At 44.0% G+C, this 19,400-nt stretch overlaps 1 protein-coding gene across 1 annotated transcript in view; it reads right to left on the bottom strand.

Moving 5' to 3' along the window:
- The window catches only part of SRFBP1 (serum response factor binding protein 1), a 719,075-nt gene extending 700,273 nt beyond the window's left edge, over positions 1-18,802 (bottom strand). The window contains exon 1 of the mRNA XM_069625566.1: positions 18,657-18,802. Within this exon, the coding sequence (XP_069481667.1) occupies positions 18,657-18,686 (30 nt within the window). The 5' untranslated portion in view covers positions 18,687-18,802. The remainder of the gene's footprint in view (positions 1-18,656) is intronic.
- Between the last annotated feature and the right edge of the window lie 598 nt (positions 18,803-19,400).

Genomic DNA, 19,400 nt, shown 5'->3' with positions numbered 1-19,400 from the left:
ACCATTTGTAAATGGTGCCACATTGTTAAGGAGGTGGCTGCAAAAGCAAATCAGATTGGGATTTAGTTTACAAGAAAGAAATAGTTTGTTAATGTTAAAGGGAGAGTTTATTTCCATGAATGTATCTGGTTTATTGCATTTTTGCTCATCGCTCCATAGCTTCAATATCCCATTCTTTTAGGAATTTTTGCTTTACGTCCAGTGGTGCACGTGAGCAATCAATTATCAGTGAATCCTCTGCTGGTGATCATGTCCCTCCTCAAATTATGCAAAATGAAGCCACTGCAGCAAAAGTCCCTCACTTTGTTCTTTTCCGTCTGAGATCATTGCTCTGCAATGTGCACCATATGTGTGGAGGGATGGAGGAAGAGGGTGGAGTGGGCCCGATCTAGAACACACACACACACTATGTTTTACAACACTGCAATAACTAAAGAAGTGACTTGGTCTACATCAGAGTCTTCACTCTAAAGGTACCAAAAATCAATAGAACGGAACACCATAAGGATTTAAAGCAATTTTATAACAAGATGTTCAATTTATTAACCAAACAAGTGTGACTTACTAAAGTTTTAAAGTAAAAATGTCCATAGGCCATGTTTAATTAAAATGATCATCTCAACAATAAATACAGAACGGCTTAAAGGATTTGAGAGTCCAAACAAAGAAATGTTTTCAAGAATGGGTATTACAAATAATTCTATATTAAAGCATGCTGCTCGAGTAGTTCGGATAATCACAACAGTGAATTGTTTTTGCTTGACCAAATAAAAAAAAAATAAGTCAAAAGTTCATACATACAGGAAGACAAATATGAAAACAATCGCACTGGATGTCAGAAATGTTCTTTTGGATGTTAGGTTGGGATATAGAGTGGGACCCACTATAGGCAAACTGGGATTCGATCCAGCTTTCTCGGCTCTCCTACTGATAGCAGGGATGGAGCGATCAATGCCTAGCTTTCAAGAGGAGCAGACAGAGGAAACCTGGGAAGAGGGAGGGATATACTCTCAACATGGGTGTAAATGTGAAACTATCAACCCCAAAAGAAAAGTGCATCAGTCCAAATGAAAGGAACGGCCAATCGTGTTCTATACAAAGATATGCACTAATGCACCATATGTAATAATAACTAAATAGAAAAACACTACAAAAACCCATACTTGTGGAAAGAACATAGGATATGCAAAGATAGAAATATGCAAAACTCTGGGTAATGAAAAAAGAGTGAAAGGTAAAAAAATGTTCTTAAAAGGATATGTTTTTGTGCGAGAAAGCGGATTAAAGGGTGACCTAACCAATCTCTAGGGCCCAAAGATAAAATAGACCAGGGAGGGAGGTAGCAGTTAATGATACCTTTTCGCTGTTCTTGGCAGTTTGATAGTGCCAATCCAGGCTTTTTTGCAAAGCATTGATCCACGCGTGAAGAAGTCACATTGGGTTCGGAGTGAGGCATGGGGCAGGTGGAATTCTTTTGCGAGCTTCTGGTTTGAGCCAAGGCAACAACATGCTCAGCTCATGCCGCGCGGCAGCAAACTGGTTTAACCGCTTAAATGCGCTAGATGAGATTGTTCATCCTGCGTAGGACAAGCTATCCCGTACTTTTTTACCTTGGGAGGACAGAGAGTCCCTCCCCCAGAGGAGCAACAAGCTTCCTGACCGCCAGGCAATAAAAGGGAGGACTTCCACTTCTGTGCCTGGGAGTCGGGGCGGGGCAGCCATGACGACGTCATCAGGAAATTTAATTTACATGCTGAAGCCAAGTGGCTTCAGCATGTAAATAAAGCAGACATTTTTTGCTTGCTGCTTGGGCAGTTATTGCCCGATTTGGTGGGGGGAGTAAAGCTCGCTGGAAAGGTGATACCGTCCCCTTTCCAACAAGCCCTCCCACAAGCATATTGCTGGTTGCAGATTGTTCAGTCCTCAACTAGCAATCCTAAAGACCACCAGGGAATTTATTTTGGGGGTGGGAGACCCCCACAGGGCGGAACGCCTGCCCTGGAGGAAAGGGCAAAAGCGTCCAGGATCCTTATAGACCCAGCTGGAGAAAATAATTAAAAATTAGCGTCTATCCAAACTTCCAGAGCAGCCCAGCCATCTGGTCCTGTCATTTGTTCCAATGGGGAAATAGATGGCTGGGCTTGGAGAGTGGCCTTCAGGTAGTGAATGCGTTCCAAAGGGCATGGGTGGGAAGGGCCTTTGGCCCCCTGGCAAAGGACCAGCAGGCCCTGCTGGGCTTTGGCATGGTCGACCCATGAGCGAGGCAGATGCCCGAGACTGGGGGCAGCACCACTGGCTTTCCTGGAGCCATGGACAGGCCGCATTACAGCTTTTGCCTCCAATGAGGGATTGGGAGCTCGCCAGGGCTTCCCAGGACTGCCGCTGGGGGTTTTGGGGGGGGGGGGGGGGGTGGGTGGAGGTTTGTAGACCCACATGGGAGACAGGCACCAAGGCCGGGGGGCAGCACTACAGCTCTGGCTGGGCCCAGTTAGAGCATTTAATTCCAGGGAGGGGCAGGGACTCCTTGGGACTGACGCTGGGTTTGGGGACAGTTTACCCCCTTTTTTATTTATTTTTATTTTTTTTCGCTCAGATAAGTCTGGTTTTCATCGGGACATCTGTATGAACGTGGGACATGGTGTTTTGCAAGCGTTTTGGTAATTTCCCACTGGGAAATGTGTAGCAATAGTGTATTTTTTGTCACGTGCATTCTGGGTAAGAAATTTTAGCACAAATCACGCAAGCGAGACCTTTTCGGATTCCCACAGGTGTCTTCTTTTCAGAAATGCATGGTGTTCCCAGTTTTCCTTGGTGGCTGTGACGCCTAATGCCCAAACATGTGGGTTGTCCATAAGGCAAAATACAGTATGGATTTGATCTTCCCAGTGCGTTTGGTGTACTAGTGGTTTAGCCTTTTCCCCTTTGCGCCCACTCATACATGTGAAGTAACGTTTTCATCAGGACTCCTGTGGGAAATGTGGCGTTGCCTATGTGTTTGTGGTTTCGTGGTTGCAAATATCTCAAAATTGTGTTTTCCCCCATACATTTTGGGCAATAAATTCTAGCTTGATGACACCCCAGTCCTAAATGTCTGCCCTGCCTACAAGGCCAGTGTCGATCTAGTTTTCCCAGAGCACCTGCCTTACCTGTACTTTAGCCCCTTCCCTTTTGGACTCGGCCAGCGCACCCACACATGAAGTACCATTTTCAACAGGACACCTGTGGGAATGGGGCCAGGTTAAAATGTAATTACTTGTTACCCGTCCGTTTCTGTGGTTTCCCAATGACTAATGCATCAAAATATTGTATTTTTCCAACTTTTCCTATTTGGCGTGCATTCTTGGTAAACAATTCTTCCACAAACAAAAAGCAAGATGTGGATTCCCCTGGGTTTCTCCTTTTCAAAATGCATGTGGTTCCATTCTTTCCTTCGTGGTTGTGATGCCATAGCTCTCAATGCATGTGCTTTCTACAAACTCATTCTTTTAAAATTCCAAGTAGGTCACTTCAGGTCAACATAAAAATACTGTGTACCATGGCTTCGTTTTGGCATGTGGTACGTTTTGTTAAACATCACTAATTTTTTGTAATTTCTTAAGTAGAAGAGTCAGGGAATATAGCGGTGCATTGCTTTTCTGAATATTCGTGGAAGTCATTACTTTACAAGTGTAAACATGTCCCGTACAGACTTTTTCCAATCATTTTTGCAATTTTTTGGCAAAGTATGGGAATTATGGGTAAATACTTATTTCCCAATCTGCGCAAATGACCCCATCATTAACCTGCAATTTGATATATTTTTCAGAAATGTATGCCTTTCTGTGTTCCCATTCAGCATTCCTCCCCTCCAGGCTTCTTTGTACATTATTTTAAAGGCATTTTCTGGAACAAACACAAAATGTTCACTTTTCTGTTATTTTCTCGCAAACCACGAATCCTTGGCGGCGTTACGACTGCCTAAATGTGGGAAGAAAAGGGTGCAAATGTGGCCAGTATATTGCTTGTAACAAAAAAGGTACAAGGGATTGAATGTGCCAACATACCGAAATGTCCAAAAAAGGGCTAAGCACTTAAGAGGGGAAAAACCCTCAGCAGTTAAGGGGTTAAGAATTCAGCAACAGCAGTCCGAAGAATTTGAAGAAGTGCAAAGGTGGCAGCACTACAATTTCGGTCGGTTTGAATGCGTTTGAATGCAGGCAAAATGCAGGAGAGCAGGCGTTTGGTTTCTTCAGTTGCCCTGGGTGTTTAGGGAGCAGGACTTGCCTCTGCCCGGAATTACCTGCCTTCACCTCACAAATGGAGGCATTTGGAAAGGACAGCTCTCCTAGCAAGGTCCCACAAATCCTTCTTGAAGGCTGAAGTCCAGAGATGAATCAAAGAAGAAGTGGATGTCCCTCCCTTTTCATAGGCAAAAGTCTACAAGTGATTGAACAAAAGCAAGCCTATTAATAATGGTCCCCATCTCTGCCTTTGAGACAAGTGGTCTTTACCTCATGACATCATACGCAAAGTGCTTTGTGTTAAAGGAAATGGAGCCGACAGGAAGGAAAGAAAGGTACAGGGAGAAGCGAGATGGTGGAGCCCTCCTCCAACTATGCTTAGCGCTCTCCATCTACACAAACCCCAACCCCTTTCCAGACGCGTAGCATTCAAGGCCCTTTGGCATGCCACAGTGAGGGGTGAGGCTAGTACCTGTATGAGGTGTGTGCTTTGCTGCCGGTTTCCCAGGACAACCCATGCTGAGGGACTATCTCCCTCTAGAAAATTGTTACCCGACCTTACAAAGGATCAATGAAGAGGCACAGCCATTAAATCTCTTTCCCTGGTAGTGGCAGGGCCAGGCTGTTTGACCCCAATGCAAAATCCTTCCATAGCTGGCCTGTCTCACAGTGCTGAAACATGTACGATATAAGTCTTATAGCAGAGCAACTGGGAAAGATCAGGCGTTTTCCCCCGCGGATCGGAGGGCATAGTGCCCTGGTTATCTTATGCAGACGATGTAGTCCTGATGGACCACACATTGGTGGGGCTGATAAGATCTGCAAACAAGTTAAATTGTTATACAAAAGAGAATAGCCTGGCTATTAATTATAAACAAAACAAGTTCATGAGAATAGTTTTTTTTTAAAATAATTAAAAAAATTAAAAATAGAGAATCTTAAGATCTGGCAATATCTTTTCACCACTGAAAACTGTATTGAACATGTAGTTATTTACAAGTATTTGGTTGTTCATATAAGTAATGACACAAAATGCTTGGATATGGTAACAACTAAACAATACACTTGTCGTTACTGCCACAGTGAAAGGAATTGTGTAAAAAAAAAAAACAGCAGGAGTTATGCTAGTGCACAAACAAAAGTATCATTCCCGCTGTAACATATGGGATTGATGCAACTTACATAAAAAATTTGAAAAGGGTTAAAAACGTATTGAAAGCTAAATCTGGAGATGGATTTTGGAGCTGCCACAGTGTGCGCTCATTGAGGCGTAGGTTGACCTCCTTAAGAGGACACCTACATTTGAGGCGAGTCATTTCATATATAAAATCGTTAAAAGACTCCAAGTGTCCATCGCTTTCATTGCTTGGGGAAAATATGAAGGACCCCAAGGGACAAGCCCCAAGTAATTTTGAAAAATTAAAACAAGAATTTAATAGTATTCGTTGTTTGCCAGAGCGGGATACGGACCACCACCAGCTAAAAAATGAAATTACCAAAAAGCGGCAAGAGTGGGATTGGTGGTGTAACCATGACCACTTAACCAAATTAAAAACATATAAAGACTACTTGTGGTGCTTAACGACATACTTGTGTCCACAAAGATACTTGGTCCTCTGTCCCTTGACGGTGTTGAGAAGGTAAGTCCTGCTAATGTGGCTTAACTAGCTACCTGCTCTTGGGGTTATTGGGCCAGGAATAGGGATACCTCGTGAAGAGAGATGGCATAGGTTGTGCAAAATCAGACATGCTTTGGAATAGAATAGACATAGCACGCTCAAGCCAGATCACATGATTTTCTTGTGAGAATTTGAACATCATACAGACTACATAAAAATGTCATATAAATGGCCTCATTACAAGTCCGGCGGTAACCCTGCCGGTGCTGCCGGCAGGTTACTGCTGGACTTGCAATATTTACCAGCGCCTGGCTTGCCGGAAACACCGGGGGATTATGACCCTGGCGTTCCAGGAAGTCAGGTGCTGGTAAATGTTAATCCCCATTCCCATAGGACTCAATGGGAATGGGGACCATGGAAGCACTGGCACCGCTAGAAACGGTGCAACAGTGCAGGTGCTTCCGTGGACCTCTGCGGGAGGGTGCCGTTCCGCCCGCCAGGTCTGAACCTGGCGGGCGGGACGGCATCTGCAGAGTCGTACTTTGCCGGTCCAGTAACAACAGTGCCGGTAGGCTTACCGGCACCGTTGTTACCGGACCGGCATGGTCGTAATGAGGCCCAATGTCTAATGGGAAATTATTCCCATTTGAATATGGAAAAATATAAATGGTGAAAACAAGACAAAGTGATCCAATGAAAGTGATAAATATACTAATTAAGCTGGCTAGGGGCAAAAGGGTGGACGAGGTAACTGTGCCAGTTGGGATTGCAAAAGAGAATTTGTTTTATAGAATGTGCAAGACTGCATAGCACTATTGGTTTTATACTTAATGAAATAAGTCATAGCAATTGGAAGATTCTTTTAGGAGTTTAGTATTTTATTGTATAGAATATATACGGTTAAAGAATTGGCAATTTTTATATTTGATGTAAAAAGTGTTTTAACTAAGCACATTAATAAAAATAAATACAATTTAAAATAGCTGGGTAAATTACTATCCACAATACCTTAAACTCAGGTACGTCTAGGTTTAAAAATTAAACTACAGAACAGTAATTACTCATAACTATGTGAAGATATCTCCCCACACTTGTGAGGTCAATGCCTGTTGCTTTTAAATCAATACAAACTTGCAATTTGTTTGTCTCACTAAATGTGGTTTTACTTATGTAATAACTTTGTGAATATTACATCATATTCCTAATTTACATCCGTACCATGGATTTGACTAGGTTAAGTCAGATTCTATGTTGTATACATTCTTTAAGAGACGAAAATAATAGTTTGGCAAATGTGCCTTTTGTTTCTCCAATCCAATGGCTTCCTCTAGGCTAGAGAACAGATTCCTGGTTTTTACCAGAATATTTTAAACCCGTAATCTTATTGTATTGCATTTTGACACAGTTATGCAGGTTTTTACACAAGTGTGTATAGTTTCCTGAATACAAAATACAGTGCATCCTAAAGAATGTAATCTTATTTTGCTTTATTTCAATGCTTGACAGCAGGTTTGGATTGCGTTGCTGTGTAACCCTCGGCAGGGTTTGGATTGAAGTTATATCCCATGTCAAGTGATACTGAAGGGGGATTACTTGTCCTCCTGGTAAGAAATTGAAATATGTGTATTTTAATCCTTGAAGTTATGTAATGTTTAATATTCATATGTATTGGAAGCATACTTTATTAATAAACTTTTTTTTTTTTAAAGAAATTGAAATATTCCTAGTTTCCTTAAATTCCTTCAGTAAATGAACACCCCTGGGAGTTTTAGACTCACTATTTCACGTGGTTGTCTTAGTTTAGTCCTGTTGTCCAGCGTAGATTCACTCCAAGACGACAGCAGCGTTCCGCTTGATCATTCTAAATGACAATAGGGTTGGTGCAGCGACACTTGAGCATTTACTCATAACTATGTGGTTTTCGAACAGAGGTGCAGACTTTAAATGCAGTATCTGTGCTGAAGTGACTTGGCTGTCAAAGCAGCTATCAAAAGGGCACCCATGACCTTTGAACCTGCTCTGTGCTATTGGAGAACAGGCCCTGCAGACCAGGAGACTGGTGCAGCAGGGCACAGGCCACAATGCTTTTGGCCTGGAGCTTATTAAAAAGGGGGTGGGGTTTGGTTAGCAGATAACCCTTTCTGAGATGGAATTATCATTTGATCAGTGAATAAAAATAAAAAAGCTAAGTCTTCTACACCCTTGCCAAATGGCATTTCCTCACTGTACAGGGGTGTGGTATAGTCCATTCTGGTAAACTGGAGTTTTGGCTCTTTTTAAGCTCCTCGGACAACAGCTGCAGATGCACTCTGCAGAGAGCAAGCACCAAAGCAGAGCCATGGGATGTGCGACCAGGTCCCCTGCCAACCTCACGATGGGGTTGTCAAGGGATCCATGTGCCACCCCAAGCTAGTGGATAATGGACCCAAAACCAATATATGTGGGCTCCCGTGACCACCCGAACTAGTTACTTGCACTGATGGGGGAGGAGGAGGCAGTCACAAGAATACTCGCTCCCCACCACACCTACAGACATGCAGCGTCACAAAATGGATAGCTAGTGGGGGCTCTTATTACCCCACAACCCGTACCCCAAATAGAGGCCACAACAGGGAAGGGAGGATGGCCATAAACAGTCTCCTCATAAGAGCAGCACACACAGAGAGATTCAAGGTCCCTGGCCAGACCCAAACATCTAGCATAGGATTCGTCTATCCCTTTGAGGGAACAACATTCTAAAGTCCCTGATGAGCGGAGAAATACTCAGAGGGACCATTTCATCTTATGAATCAAGTGTGCAACTCACGGAAGCCTCACTGTTGTTCATCAAATTGCACTACAACAAGGACGTGCGGATCTGTGCAGGCAAGGAAATAATATTCTCGTCCAGCGTTGGAGGCATTAAAATATGAATATGCATGTTTCTTGCAATAAAGGAAGTGTATACATACTAGAGATTCCCATGCTTACGACAATTACCAGTTCCGCCGGGGGAGATGCCGGGGTGGGGTTCGAAATCTTCACACCTGTCCACAGCCCTGCGTGAGGAACCTGAGACAGTGTCCTCACTTCCTTCTCCCCACCATCCTCTGCTAAGGTGCCCAGGGAAAGGGCATCACTCTTGGAGCCCAACCCTGGGGGTGGAGATGCAAAGGAGGATCCCCTGTGTAAGGGAGATTTGGGAATGATAGGGGGGGATGATCTATTGTGAGGCGCAGTATCCCCCCATTTCCAATCCATGATGAACCCTCAGTCTCATCTGTATTTATGGGCTATTGTTACCCTTTTCCCTCTAGCTGGGATAAGACCAGAAGATGATAACATTCTAAGAACACTAGGAAGAGGAGGTCCACAGACAGAGACATGGCATCACCCTTTCCCTTGTGAAAACCAAACTCCCCCTCCCCCCGCCTTTATAGACTGTCGCAAACAATTTCCCCTCATTGGTTTATAGTTTCGACAGTAATAGTTTTGAAAGCCATAGTTCTGACACAAAAGTGCTGAAAAAACCCTTTTTTTTTATAAATCACTTCTTTTACAATACGAAATTTTTTAAAAAACGAATATAAAAACAAAAAAATTCTAAACTTTTTTTTCCCGGCACTTTTGTGTCGAAACTTTTGGCATTCGAAACTATTGTTTGGAAACTTTGACTGGACACCCCCCTCATTCATACCATTACAGTACTGGGACAAGGAAGAGGCGACTAGAAGCAGGGCACAGCAACATATCATTTTACCACTCTAGTACTGAGACAAGGAGAAGGCCTATAGACTGTTGCAAGGGTCAGGCATGTCCAGAATACTCCACCAACTATGGTCTGGCAGTTGGGCCAGAGGACTCACACCCGCAGCCTGTCAAATGGTTGCTGGTGCATAAAACGTGAAGCCAACAAGGATAATGGAGGGGGGGGGACCAGCAGGAGAGAAGACGTGGCCGAGCATTGTGGACCTCAGGGAAGAAATCCTGTGGAGGAGGAGGCAGCTGAGTAGGTTCATGTCGGGAAAGCAGGACACCGGCAAGTAGTGAGAAGGAACTATAGCGGCGGGGTGGGCCGTGAGAGTGTGGAAGCCTCACTGGTCGGTGCCCAGCGTGGCAAGGAAGAAATCCACAGAGAGGAACAAAGTGAGAGCAGGGCTCCCAATTCTAATGGAAACGTGAATGCAGAGCAGAGGTAGAGAAAGCAGCCGCCCGGAGGAGTCGCCAGGGACCAGTGAGTGAACAGAAGGGAACACTCAAACCTGGCCAATCTTGGGTGCGGTTATATGGCAAAAGTGAATGCTGAATGAATGATGTGCAAGAAACCATAAACCCAAAGTAAAGGGGTTGTGATGAATAATGCAAATACTATGAACTGTAAGCAAAAGGATAAAGGCTTTGAACAATTGAATATCGAATTAAAAAAAAGATTTTGACAAGCATATGAAAGCTTTTGATAAATCTATGAAAAGATGACGTGTTTGTGTGACGTACACATAGAATATATTGAAAACAAAAAAGAGATCTTATGAAATGTAGTGAAAAGCAAGTATTTAATATTGCTTATGAGTGTGAGAGCAGTGTGGTGAAGGAAAGAGCACCACAAAGTGAACTGTATAAAATACCTCATTGTGGCAAAGCCAAGAGGCTGGCAAATAGGAAAACACGTTGTGGCAAAACCAAAAAGCTAGCAAGGAGAAAGCCAAGTGAGCGTGAATCAAAACACAGGTGCAGTTACCAAAGAACCTGTGTGGGCAAGCAAGCCTAGGGTGACCAGTTGAGTGACCTGTAAATGGGTGGACCGTTTGGTAAGACAACTGCGCCTAGACCGGGAACACCCTATCTGTGAAAGCCAAAGAAACATACAGTGAGAAAATCTAAGTGTATGAAAGATTGCTGAAGTGAAGCAGAAGAAAGCAATCTGTATGAACTGTCAAGAAATCATAAGGAGTGTAAAATTAACCTGGAACTGGTTTTGGAATATTGAGAGACTGAGACCAAGTACAAATTGGCTGGTGGATTTCTTGGGGAATGGAAACCTGAGGCCTTATGAACTTGGATTGCTGCCTTAGGATGTTAGGAATTTAGGAACATCGCCCCCACCCGCACCCACTTTTTCTTTTTGGAACTATGTTGTCTTCTTGGGGAAGGGAACACCAAGACTTGCAACTGTTTTGAATTTAGGGAAGGGGAGCTGGAAAGTAAGGCAGGGGCTGGAAGAAGCCAAGAATTTTATTTTGAAAACAGTTTTTTTTATTGCTGTCAGCCCTACACATCGTTTAGCTTTAGTTGTGAGGGCAAGCATAGGGATTGGACAAAGACTTTTAGGTTGAACTTACTGACTCAAAAGTTCCTTTAAGTAGGGAAATCCCACCTTAGCATGAGGCAAGTTAGGGCTTCAACCTGTGCCCTAGAGACAAATACCCCCCTCCCAGCGTCCCATCAAGTACTGCAAGTACTGCTTATCAGTGCCTTTCTTCTAGCAAAGGATTTAAAGGGTGGAGCGATTTACATGCGACGGCTCATTTAAGAGACCATTGTTTTGAAAATAAACTTTAACTTTTGATGAGAATTCTAGAGGGGCATTTTTATTTTGAAAACTGAAACAAAATACCAGTTAGCTACATCAATCTGTGCCCTACCAGGAATTACATAGATCACATAAAACTGTTTTAAACTATCTGCCTTATTTTCACAAGTTCATATTTAACACACCAAAAAGCATTTATTTTTTTGTAGAATGTAACATTTTCATCACATTATATATGAAGCATGTCTCTGTCAAACATTGAAATACCAACAGGTAACCTTTTCACACATTACCTTTAATTATGAGTCTTTACGGCTTGAAAGTACATTTTCAAAAACCACAGGCAATTTTTCTTTTGCGGTCTGCTGAATTGCATTCTGGTATTTGCAGTCTTCCATTCAAGATGTGGGGGGCAGGGTGGGCGGGGCAATGGCAATTGTACACTTTTGCCTAGCATATTTCTGTAAGGATATATTTTTGTAAGAGTACTTTGCTATGGTGTGGGTACTTTTCAACTCATCTTCATAAAACAGATTATTGTTGAAGGTTAAAGTGGGTGTGAGAGGGGGAAAAGGATGAGGGGGCAAGTGGCTCCTGAATATTTGCCCCGGATATAGAAAGAGAGGTTGCAGACCTGGAGATTGGAGGGGCCATTTTCCCTAGATCTGGCCCTGTGCCGATTTTCAGACCACAAGTTGAATAAAATGTGGGTAGACAGCTTCTACCCACTTTTTTCAGAGGGCGGACGCAATTGCCATTGGGTAATTTTGAGGCTGGCATTCAAAACAAACTGCTTGCTCAAGTGTTCAGCAACTAGGAGTTCACCCCAGGTTGTCATGTTCCCAGTGCAGACGCTTACCCACAAGACTACATAAAAGTGTCCTCAAAGCACAAGTCTCTTATTTGGGTATTGTTTTCCAGGGAATTTAATTCAGTATTTCATCATCAAATGTTGGGTTTAAAAGGTGGGCTCCTTTTATACTCCGCCAGCGTAGTTATTATAATATCTCTTCTCTTTGGTGTTTCTTTCCAGTGTTGATTCTTTAATTTTTTAAAGGCAAATGCTCATTAGTCTTGTGCACTTTCTTCTAAGAGTGATGGTCAATTGAACTAAATTTCCATATTGGACTAAGATATATATATATATATATATATATATATATATATATATATACACACACACATACATATTTTTGATTTGTTCATTTCTAATTCAATATTGATATTTTATTTCTATCGCGCTCGTATACAAGTGTTTCAGAGCGCTACAAGGCAAAGGAGGGGAACAAAACAGCGATCTTACTAGGCCTAGTGACATTGAGAACACGCAAGTGCATGGGAGAGGGGGAGGGGAAAAGTGCGAAGTAGAGAAGCAACAGATAAAGAACAATAAAGGCAACAAACAGTGGTAGTGCAGCCAGCAGTTTGCAAGTGCTAGGTTTAAGGCAGCAGACAGGGTAGGTCTGATAAGTGCAGGAAGAAAAAGGCGGGGCTGTATGGGTACAGATACAGACCCCAGTGCAAGGGGTGGCCCGGAGGCAGTGTGGGAGGGTGGCAGGGTGAGCAGGTACCTGGGCCTAGAGGACAGAGGGTGGCCAGGTGCACGGTGCCAAGAGAGAACAGATCAGAAGGGGAGAGGGGAAGCGAAGGCAGAAGAAAAGAGGAAGGTCTTGAGGTGCTTCCGGAACCAGAGATGGTTCTCCTCAAGTTTTAGAGTGGCAGGGAGGCTATTCCAGAGGGAGGCCCCAGCCGAAGACAGATCTACACCCCAGCTTGTTTCTTTGAAAAACGACTGACCCTGAGGGAGTTGGAGATAGAGGAGTGAAGAGCTCGAGAGGGGAGGGATTGCTGAAGGTATTTTGGACCCAGGCCCCAGAAAGCCTTGTGGACAATGCAGAGGGTTTTGAATTTAATCCTTGCATCCAGTAGGAGCCAATGGAGAGATTTCAGAGCTGGAGAGATATGATCCCAGGGCTTGAGGCCAAGGACAAGTCTCGCAGTCCTGTTCAGGATTAGCTGCAGAGGGCGGAGAATAGAGGCAGGTAGATTTAGAAAGAGGCCGTTACAATAGTCCAAGCTAGAGATAACCAGAGCTTGGGATACCATGAGCTTCTGGGGGAAGGAGAGGAAAGGCAGAGTACCATTGAGGTGGTGCAGTAGGAAATTTGACTTTTTAGAGACCTCAGATGTGGGCGGAGAAGGAAAGGGTGGAGTCAAAGATGACCCTGAGGTTCTTAGCCTCGCAGGTGGGGGTAGGAGGAGGGCCAAGGGAGGCCGGCCAGAGAGTGAGGGGAAAAGGATGGTGAAGGTGTGCCGATGAGGAGGATCTCCGCCTTGCTGGCATTCAGTCAAATATCATTGGCGGCAGTTAGGCAATCAGAGATGGGAGAGGAGGTGGCAGAGTGCAGCCTGAAAATGAGTTGAGTGTCGTCAGCGTAGTACTGGAAATTTGAGCAGAAAGTGGCAATGCAGTGGGCGAGAGTTGCCAGGTATTGGTTGAAAAGCCAGGGCGAGAGGTTAGACCCCTGGGCAACACCACAGGTAGAGAGGACGATAGATGAAAGGAAGGACCCAAGTTGGACCTGGGCGGGTCGATCTGAGAGGAAAGAGGTCAGCCAGGCCAGAGCCTGATCAGTGATACCCAGGTTTAAACGGAGACGGTTGAGCAGGATGGTATGGTTGACCATGTCGAAGACAGAAGAGAGGTCGAGGAGGATGAGGACCGAGGGAATGTTAAGAGTCAAGGTTGGAGAGCAGATCTTCACGGATGTTCAGGAGAGCAGTGTCCGTGCTTCTGGCAGCTCTGAAGCCAGACTGGTGGTCATAGAGACAGCCAACAGACTGGGAATGAAGGTTAAGCTGAGAGATGGCCAACTTTTCCAGGAGTTTGCCCAGAAAGGGAGTAATGGAAATCGGGCGATAGTTAGCTGGACAAGAAGGATCAGCTGTGGGTTTCTTGAGAAAGGGATGCACAAAGGAGTGCTTCAGAGTGGAGGGAGAAGGATCCCGAGGCAAAGGAGTGGTTGCAAAAATCAGTAAGGGCCGGAGCGAGGGTGTCAATGCGGTCCTTGATGTTTTAGAGGAACAGGGATGAACATGTTTTGACAAGGCTTTCATAGATCGTATGTAGCCTGCAGGCATCAGGGTGCAACATTTACACAAGGACATTTCTAACACAGGGTGGAAAATTCAGGATCAGGAGGATCAACCAAACAGTAAGGTTTTCAGCTTTTTCCTGAAAACAGTCAGCATTTTTTCATTGCGAAGGCTCTCCGGAAGAGCGTTCCATGCCATGGCAGCTCTAACCGGGGAGGATTTGCCCTTTTCTTTCGTTCCCCCGGGGAACTGTGAGCAGGTGTGCTGAGCTGGAGCATAATGTTCTGCTTGGTTTGTGCCTCGTTAGTGATTTTATTAGGTATTCCAGGGTCTTGCCATGTAGGCATTTATGGGTCAGGGAAGAGGATTTTAAATTGAATCTTCTTCAAACAGGCAGCCAGTGAAGGTCCTTCAATAGCTGATAACATGCTCTTTGCTGGGTATATTGTGCATTACTCCGACTGGGTCGTTTTGAATTATCTGGAGTCTATGCACTCTCTCCTTACTTGCCTCACCAAGAAGAGCATTGCAAAAGTCCAGGCGTGGCATGATAATTACTTGGCCAGAGTTCCGCAAGTCTTGCGCGAGACCAGGGGATCTATTCGGCGCAACACTAAGATGGTACTGAGCAGTTTTAGTGACATTGTTAACATGTGAATCGGAGCTCAGAGATGCTTCCAGCACTGTGCCCAGAGTCTTTCATTTTTCCACCACTAAAATAAGGCAACCGTCTACCTCAAAACAAAGATCATAACCTTGGTTTTTGATCCATTGAGGCACATCCAGCTTTTAACCATCCATTCTCGAATAAACAACCAGATAGAATTGAGATTGGCCAGGTCGGTCAAGTAATCTCCACAGAGGTCCATTATCACTTGAAAATCATCAGCATAGTTGGTAAACTGTAGGCCATTTGTTTCCAGCTCTTCACACAGTGGTTTTATATAAATATCAAAAGAGGGTTGGTGAACTACAAGCCCCTTGAGGAAATCCATATTTGATAGGGGCTGATTTGGAGCAGACACTTACTCAACATATTTTAGAGTATCTCTCCCTCAGGAAGGATTCTATCCACACAGTGACAATGCAGGAGCAATTCCCTGTAGATGCTAATATTTTGAGCAACTGGGAGTGGTCCAGCAAATCAAAAGCTGCCGAGAGATCCAAAAGGATCATCAGCCCAGCTCTGCTTTCATCCAACCTTTCCAGCATTTAGGATTGTAAGGTAATCAAGGCACTTTCTGTCCCATGGTAGCTTCTAAAGCCTGACTATTTAGGATGAAAGATCTCTGATGCCTCAAAAGGGGACCGCAATTTTAAGGCTGCAGCTTTAAGATTTTTTTTATAGAAATGGTATGTTTGTAACAGGTCTCCAGTTTGCTGAACCCTTAGGATTTAGACCGGTTCTTCAGCAGTGGGATGACTGCCACTGTTAGCACATTTGTTTGTACGTGTTAAGGAGGCATTGACAAATCTAGTCAGGAAAGGGACGAAAGTTTTCTTGTTGGCTAGAACAATTTTAGATGGTAATATGTCTCCTGGGAAAGAAGTGGGGCTAAGATTTCGTCCATTTCTTTAATAGTGGTGGTCTGAAAGGAGAAACCTGGGCGTGCATCTTCCTTCCGGTTGACAATCTCAGGGTCCTGTTCGGGTGCTATTGCCAACGTACCCTGCCAGCTCTGAATCTTATCACGAGTCAATAGAACTTGGTCCTGGAACGCTTTTTGAACATTTTTGCAGTCTACTCTCAGTTTTCACTCCCTCCAAACCCCCCCTCTCCCTCCACCCAATTTTTGTATATTTCAAACTGTGTCTGCCTTTTTTAATTTGCTTGTCACAAAAGAGTTTTTTTGTGTACAAGATTCTAACTTTGTTTGGTTTTTCCTAAGCATTTACATCTCTCTGTTTCCTGCTGTTTTATCTTTGGCCCCAATATGTTCAGCATGCCTCTTTCTTTTGTAAACTGAATTCAGTGGTAAACCAGTTTTGCTGATTAGGACGATCCAGAGGTCTAAGAGGGGCATTTTTGTCCAGTAGTGTGGAAGGTGCTGCTTATACGTTTCTACTAATTGACATGGATAATCCAGATCAGATGAAGAGGTCATGATAAACTTAGAAACCTGCCTTAAGTCTCTAGGATTCAGATACGTTCACTTATTGTGAGTTCAAGTTTTTGATTTTTGATACAGGGCAGAAATTCCCACCCCAAGTGAAGCGAGGGAGCAGTACCCATTCACAGGACGAAACACATTTCAAAGCACATTTTTCAGCAGGAATAGGGAAAAAAAGCCTATAATTTACAGGCAGGTCTAAACATATAACTTATCAGCAACAGTTGCCTAACCTGCCAAGTTGTCTTTGATGTATTGTACAGTAGGATACCCCGATTCCCCTGCTACACCTGTGCCCCAAAAAGAGATGTGGTACCCATCCCACCAATCAAAGCTCAGAGGGTACATTGATGATGCTTCCTTCCCGTTTGGAAGCAAGCAGCACTTGCTAATTTTAGAAGATGCATGCTAACGTGTCAGCAAGCCAGAGCCCAGCAGGAGAGGAGACGAAAACCCTGCTGCAACCAGTGATTTAGAGGAGTACAGCAAGACTGGGTGCAACAGCACCATATGGTCAGCACATATGAATATATTATTGAGCACCCCACCCCACTTTTTATAGGAATTCAGCCCTGTTAATTTTGTTAACATTTGAAGACGTGCACAATTGCTTACTTCACTGCCTCAAGACCTCCCAGGTAAAATAGGCTCTATTGCACTGGATATGATATGATATGGCATTTGTAACGCGCCTATACACAAGTGTTTCACTTGTAACATGCTTGCAGTTTATTTCTTATGTCAGACAAAATAAGAGTTAGCTGTAGCGTCTGAAAATATATATGCTAGTTGGGACAGTATAGCCAAATTAAACACAATACAAATGAAATCAACTGTGAAACTGCTGCAAAGACAGCAGTTAACTTCACTTGCAAAACAATCATCTTTTGCAATGCCTTCCACAGTCAGATGGTGTTTTTAACGAACTTTCTCCCGGGAAAATCCTTTTATCTCACTATGCTCGATCTACCAAAATTAGAAGTCTATAAAAAAGGTATTCAACCTGCACTGAAAAGGCAAAAAAGCCTCACTCCTGATAGGTAAACATTAACAATTCATATACTGTACTTCACAGTTTGTCTCCTACTTCTCATGGCAATGTGCTTTTAATGCAACTTCCCATGTTCGCTTTGCATATCAAAGGTTCATTCAATGATCTAATTTTATGAAATATCACTATTTATGCAAATAAGGGGGCCCACACATCTTTTGTTGCCCAAGGACTCACAAATCCTAGGACACGTCCTGGTTGCAGCTAATGAATCTACATACAGTACTATTATACAGCAATTCAAAGCCAGATCAATGGTTGGCGTTCATAGTATGCTATACCTGCACTCACCCAGACGGTACCGAACTCTGCAGTTGCCGTGTGAGAAGATTAATGCACAGCAATGGCGTGTCTGTTCATAGTTCTTATTTTAGAGTTGCTGGCTAGTGTGCACATGAAACTCGGTGATTCACCGATCACACCATAAGGCACATCCATTTGCTCCAGTACAGCAGCCAGTCTTTCACCGGAACCGAAACGGTCTTTCACTAAATCTCCAGATTGCCAGGATTATCATTAATGGTGGTCGAGGTGAGCAAGAGGAATATAATCGTGGAACCGTTTCTTTGGTGTAGATGCGAGAATGTGTTGTGAGCAAAGGACAGCACTACTGGAGGTCGCACGTCCCTCATAACATTTGAAAGGCGGTCTGCAATCAATGGCTAGCCACATATTTTGAACTACAACTTCCATCAGCCCAAACTAGCAGAGTCAAAGACACGGGCTCATGGGAGTGGTAGTCCAAAACATCTGGCGAGCGCAGGTCGCAAAACCATGACATAGGATAGGCAAATGCGGAGGGCAATTGACCTAGTAGACACGTGTGTGTGTTTGGGAGAAAGATGACTGGATAAGGAAAACAGGGCAATTATAAGTGACTGACCGGACAAGTGACCTGAAACCCTGACAAGGAATGAGGGAATACATGGGACACACATTTAAGGTTGATACACATTTTGCAATTAGTTTATCGAGGGGCACCCACGCTCTTCTGCAACTCCCTCATTGGTAGAAAGGGGCTGACGCAAAGCCCGGTCGTTGTGTACTAACCTCGTTGTTCAAATTCAGCACGGGAGCCATGACTATCCCCAGGTTTCAAGCTGCAGTCTCGCAAAGCAGAAAGAGGCCACGCTGGTGCACAGGAGACACTTCCTCTGTGCTGGACTCCCACAGCTCCTGCATGGGCGGAGTTGTAAACAAACGTCACACGCGCGGCGTCCGCGACGCTGCTTCCCTGGCTCCAATGCATGGCGTGCGTCTGTGTAGTTCGGCGGGGCGCCTCTGTGAGGGCAGGTTGGATGTCTTGTAATTGATACTAAAGTTTTAAGACATATACCGCGGAGGTTTTAATCAGTGTCTAGTTTAATTTATATCATACCAGTTGATGAGTTAAAGTGTGTGTGATGTTGCCGGATGCACCAGCCAAGACAGAAGCACGTTAAAATATATATTTTTTAATTTTAAAACGACACATTTATCAATACGACTGGGAAGAAAAAATTGTAATAGAAAAATACATGTCTAAAAAATGCCTGCACTACTTGCATACGTTTCATGGGCACCCAAAACGGGCAAATGCACAAGGCGCCCTACAGACCCACACTTGTCCATATGTGTTCGCCACCTTGGTCAGACAACATTTAGTACGTGATCTGCATATGTACGGAACTTGTTAATGTCCTGCCTGCCATGCAGCCTGTAGTTGCCCAAAATGTAAGTATCTTGCCAAACGTGCAAGAACTAATATGGGCAGATGAGCATAATCTACTGGCGCTGGGGTTGCTACACTGGTTC

This window comes from Ambystoma mexicanum, chromosome 6p (assembly GCF_040938575.1).
Source record: "Ambystoma mexicanum isolate Mex_15411 chromosome 6p, UKY_AmexF1_1, whole genome shotgun sequence".
NCBI lineage: Eukaryota > Metazoa > Chordata > Amphibia > Caudata > Ambystomatidae > Ambystoma > Ambystoma mexicanum.
Note: the sequence above shows the minus strand (reverse complement) of the source record. Positions and strands in the feature narration are given on the sequence as shown.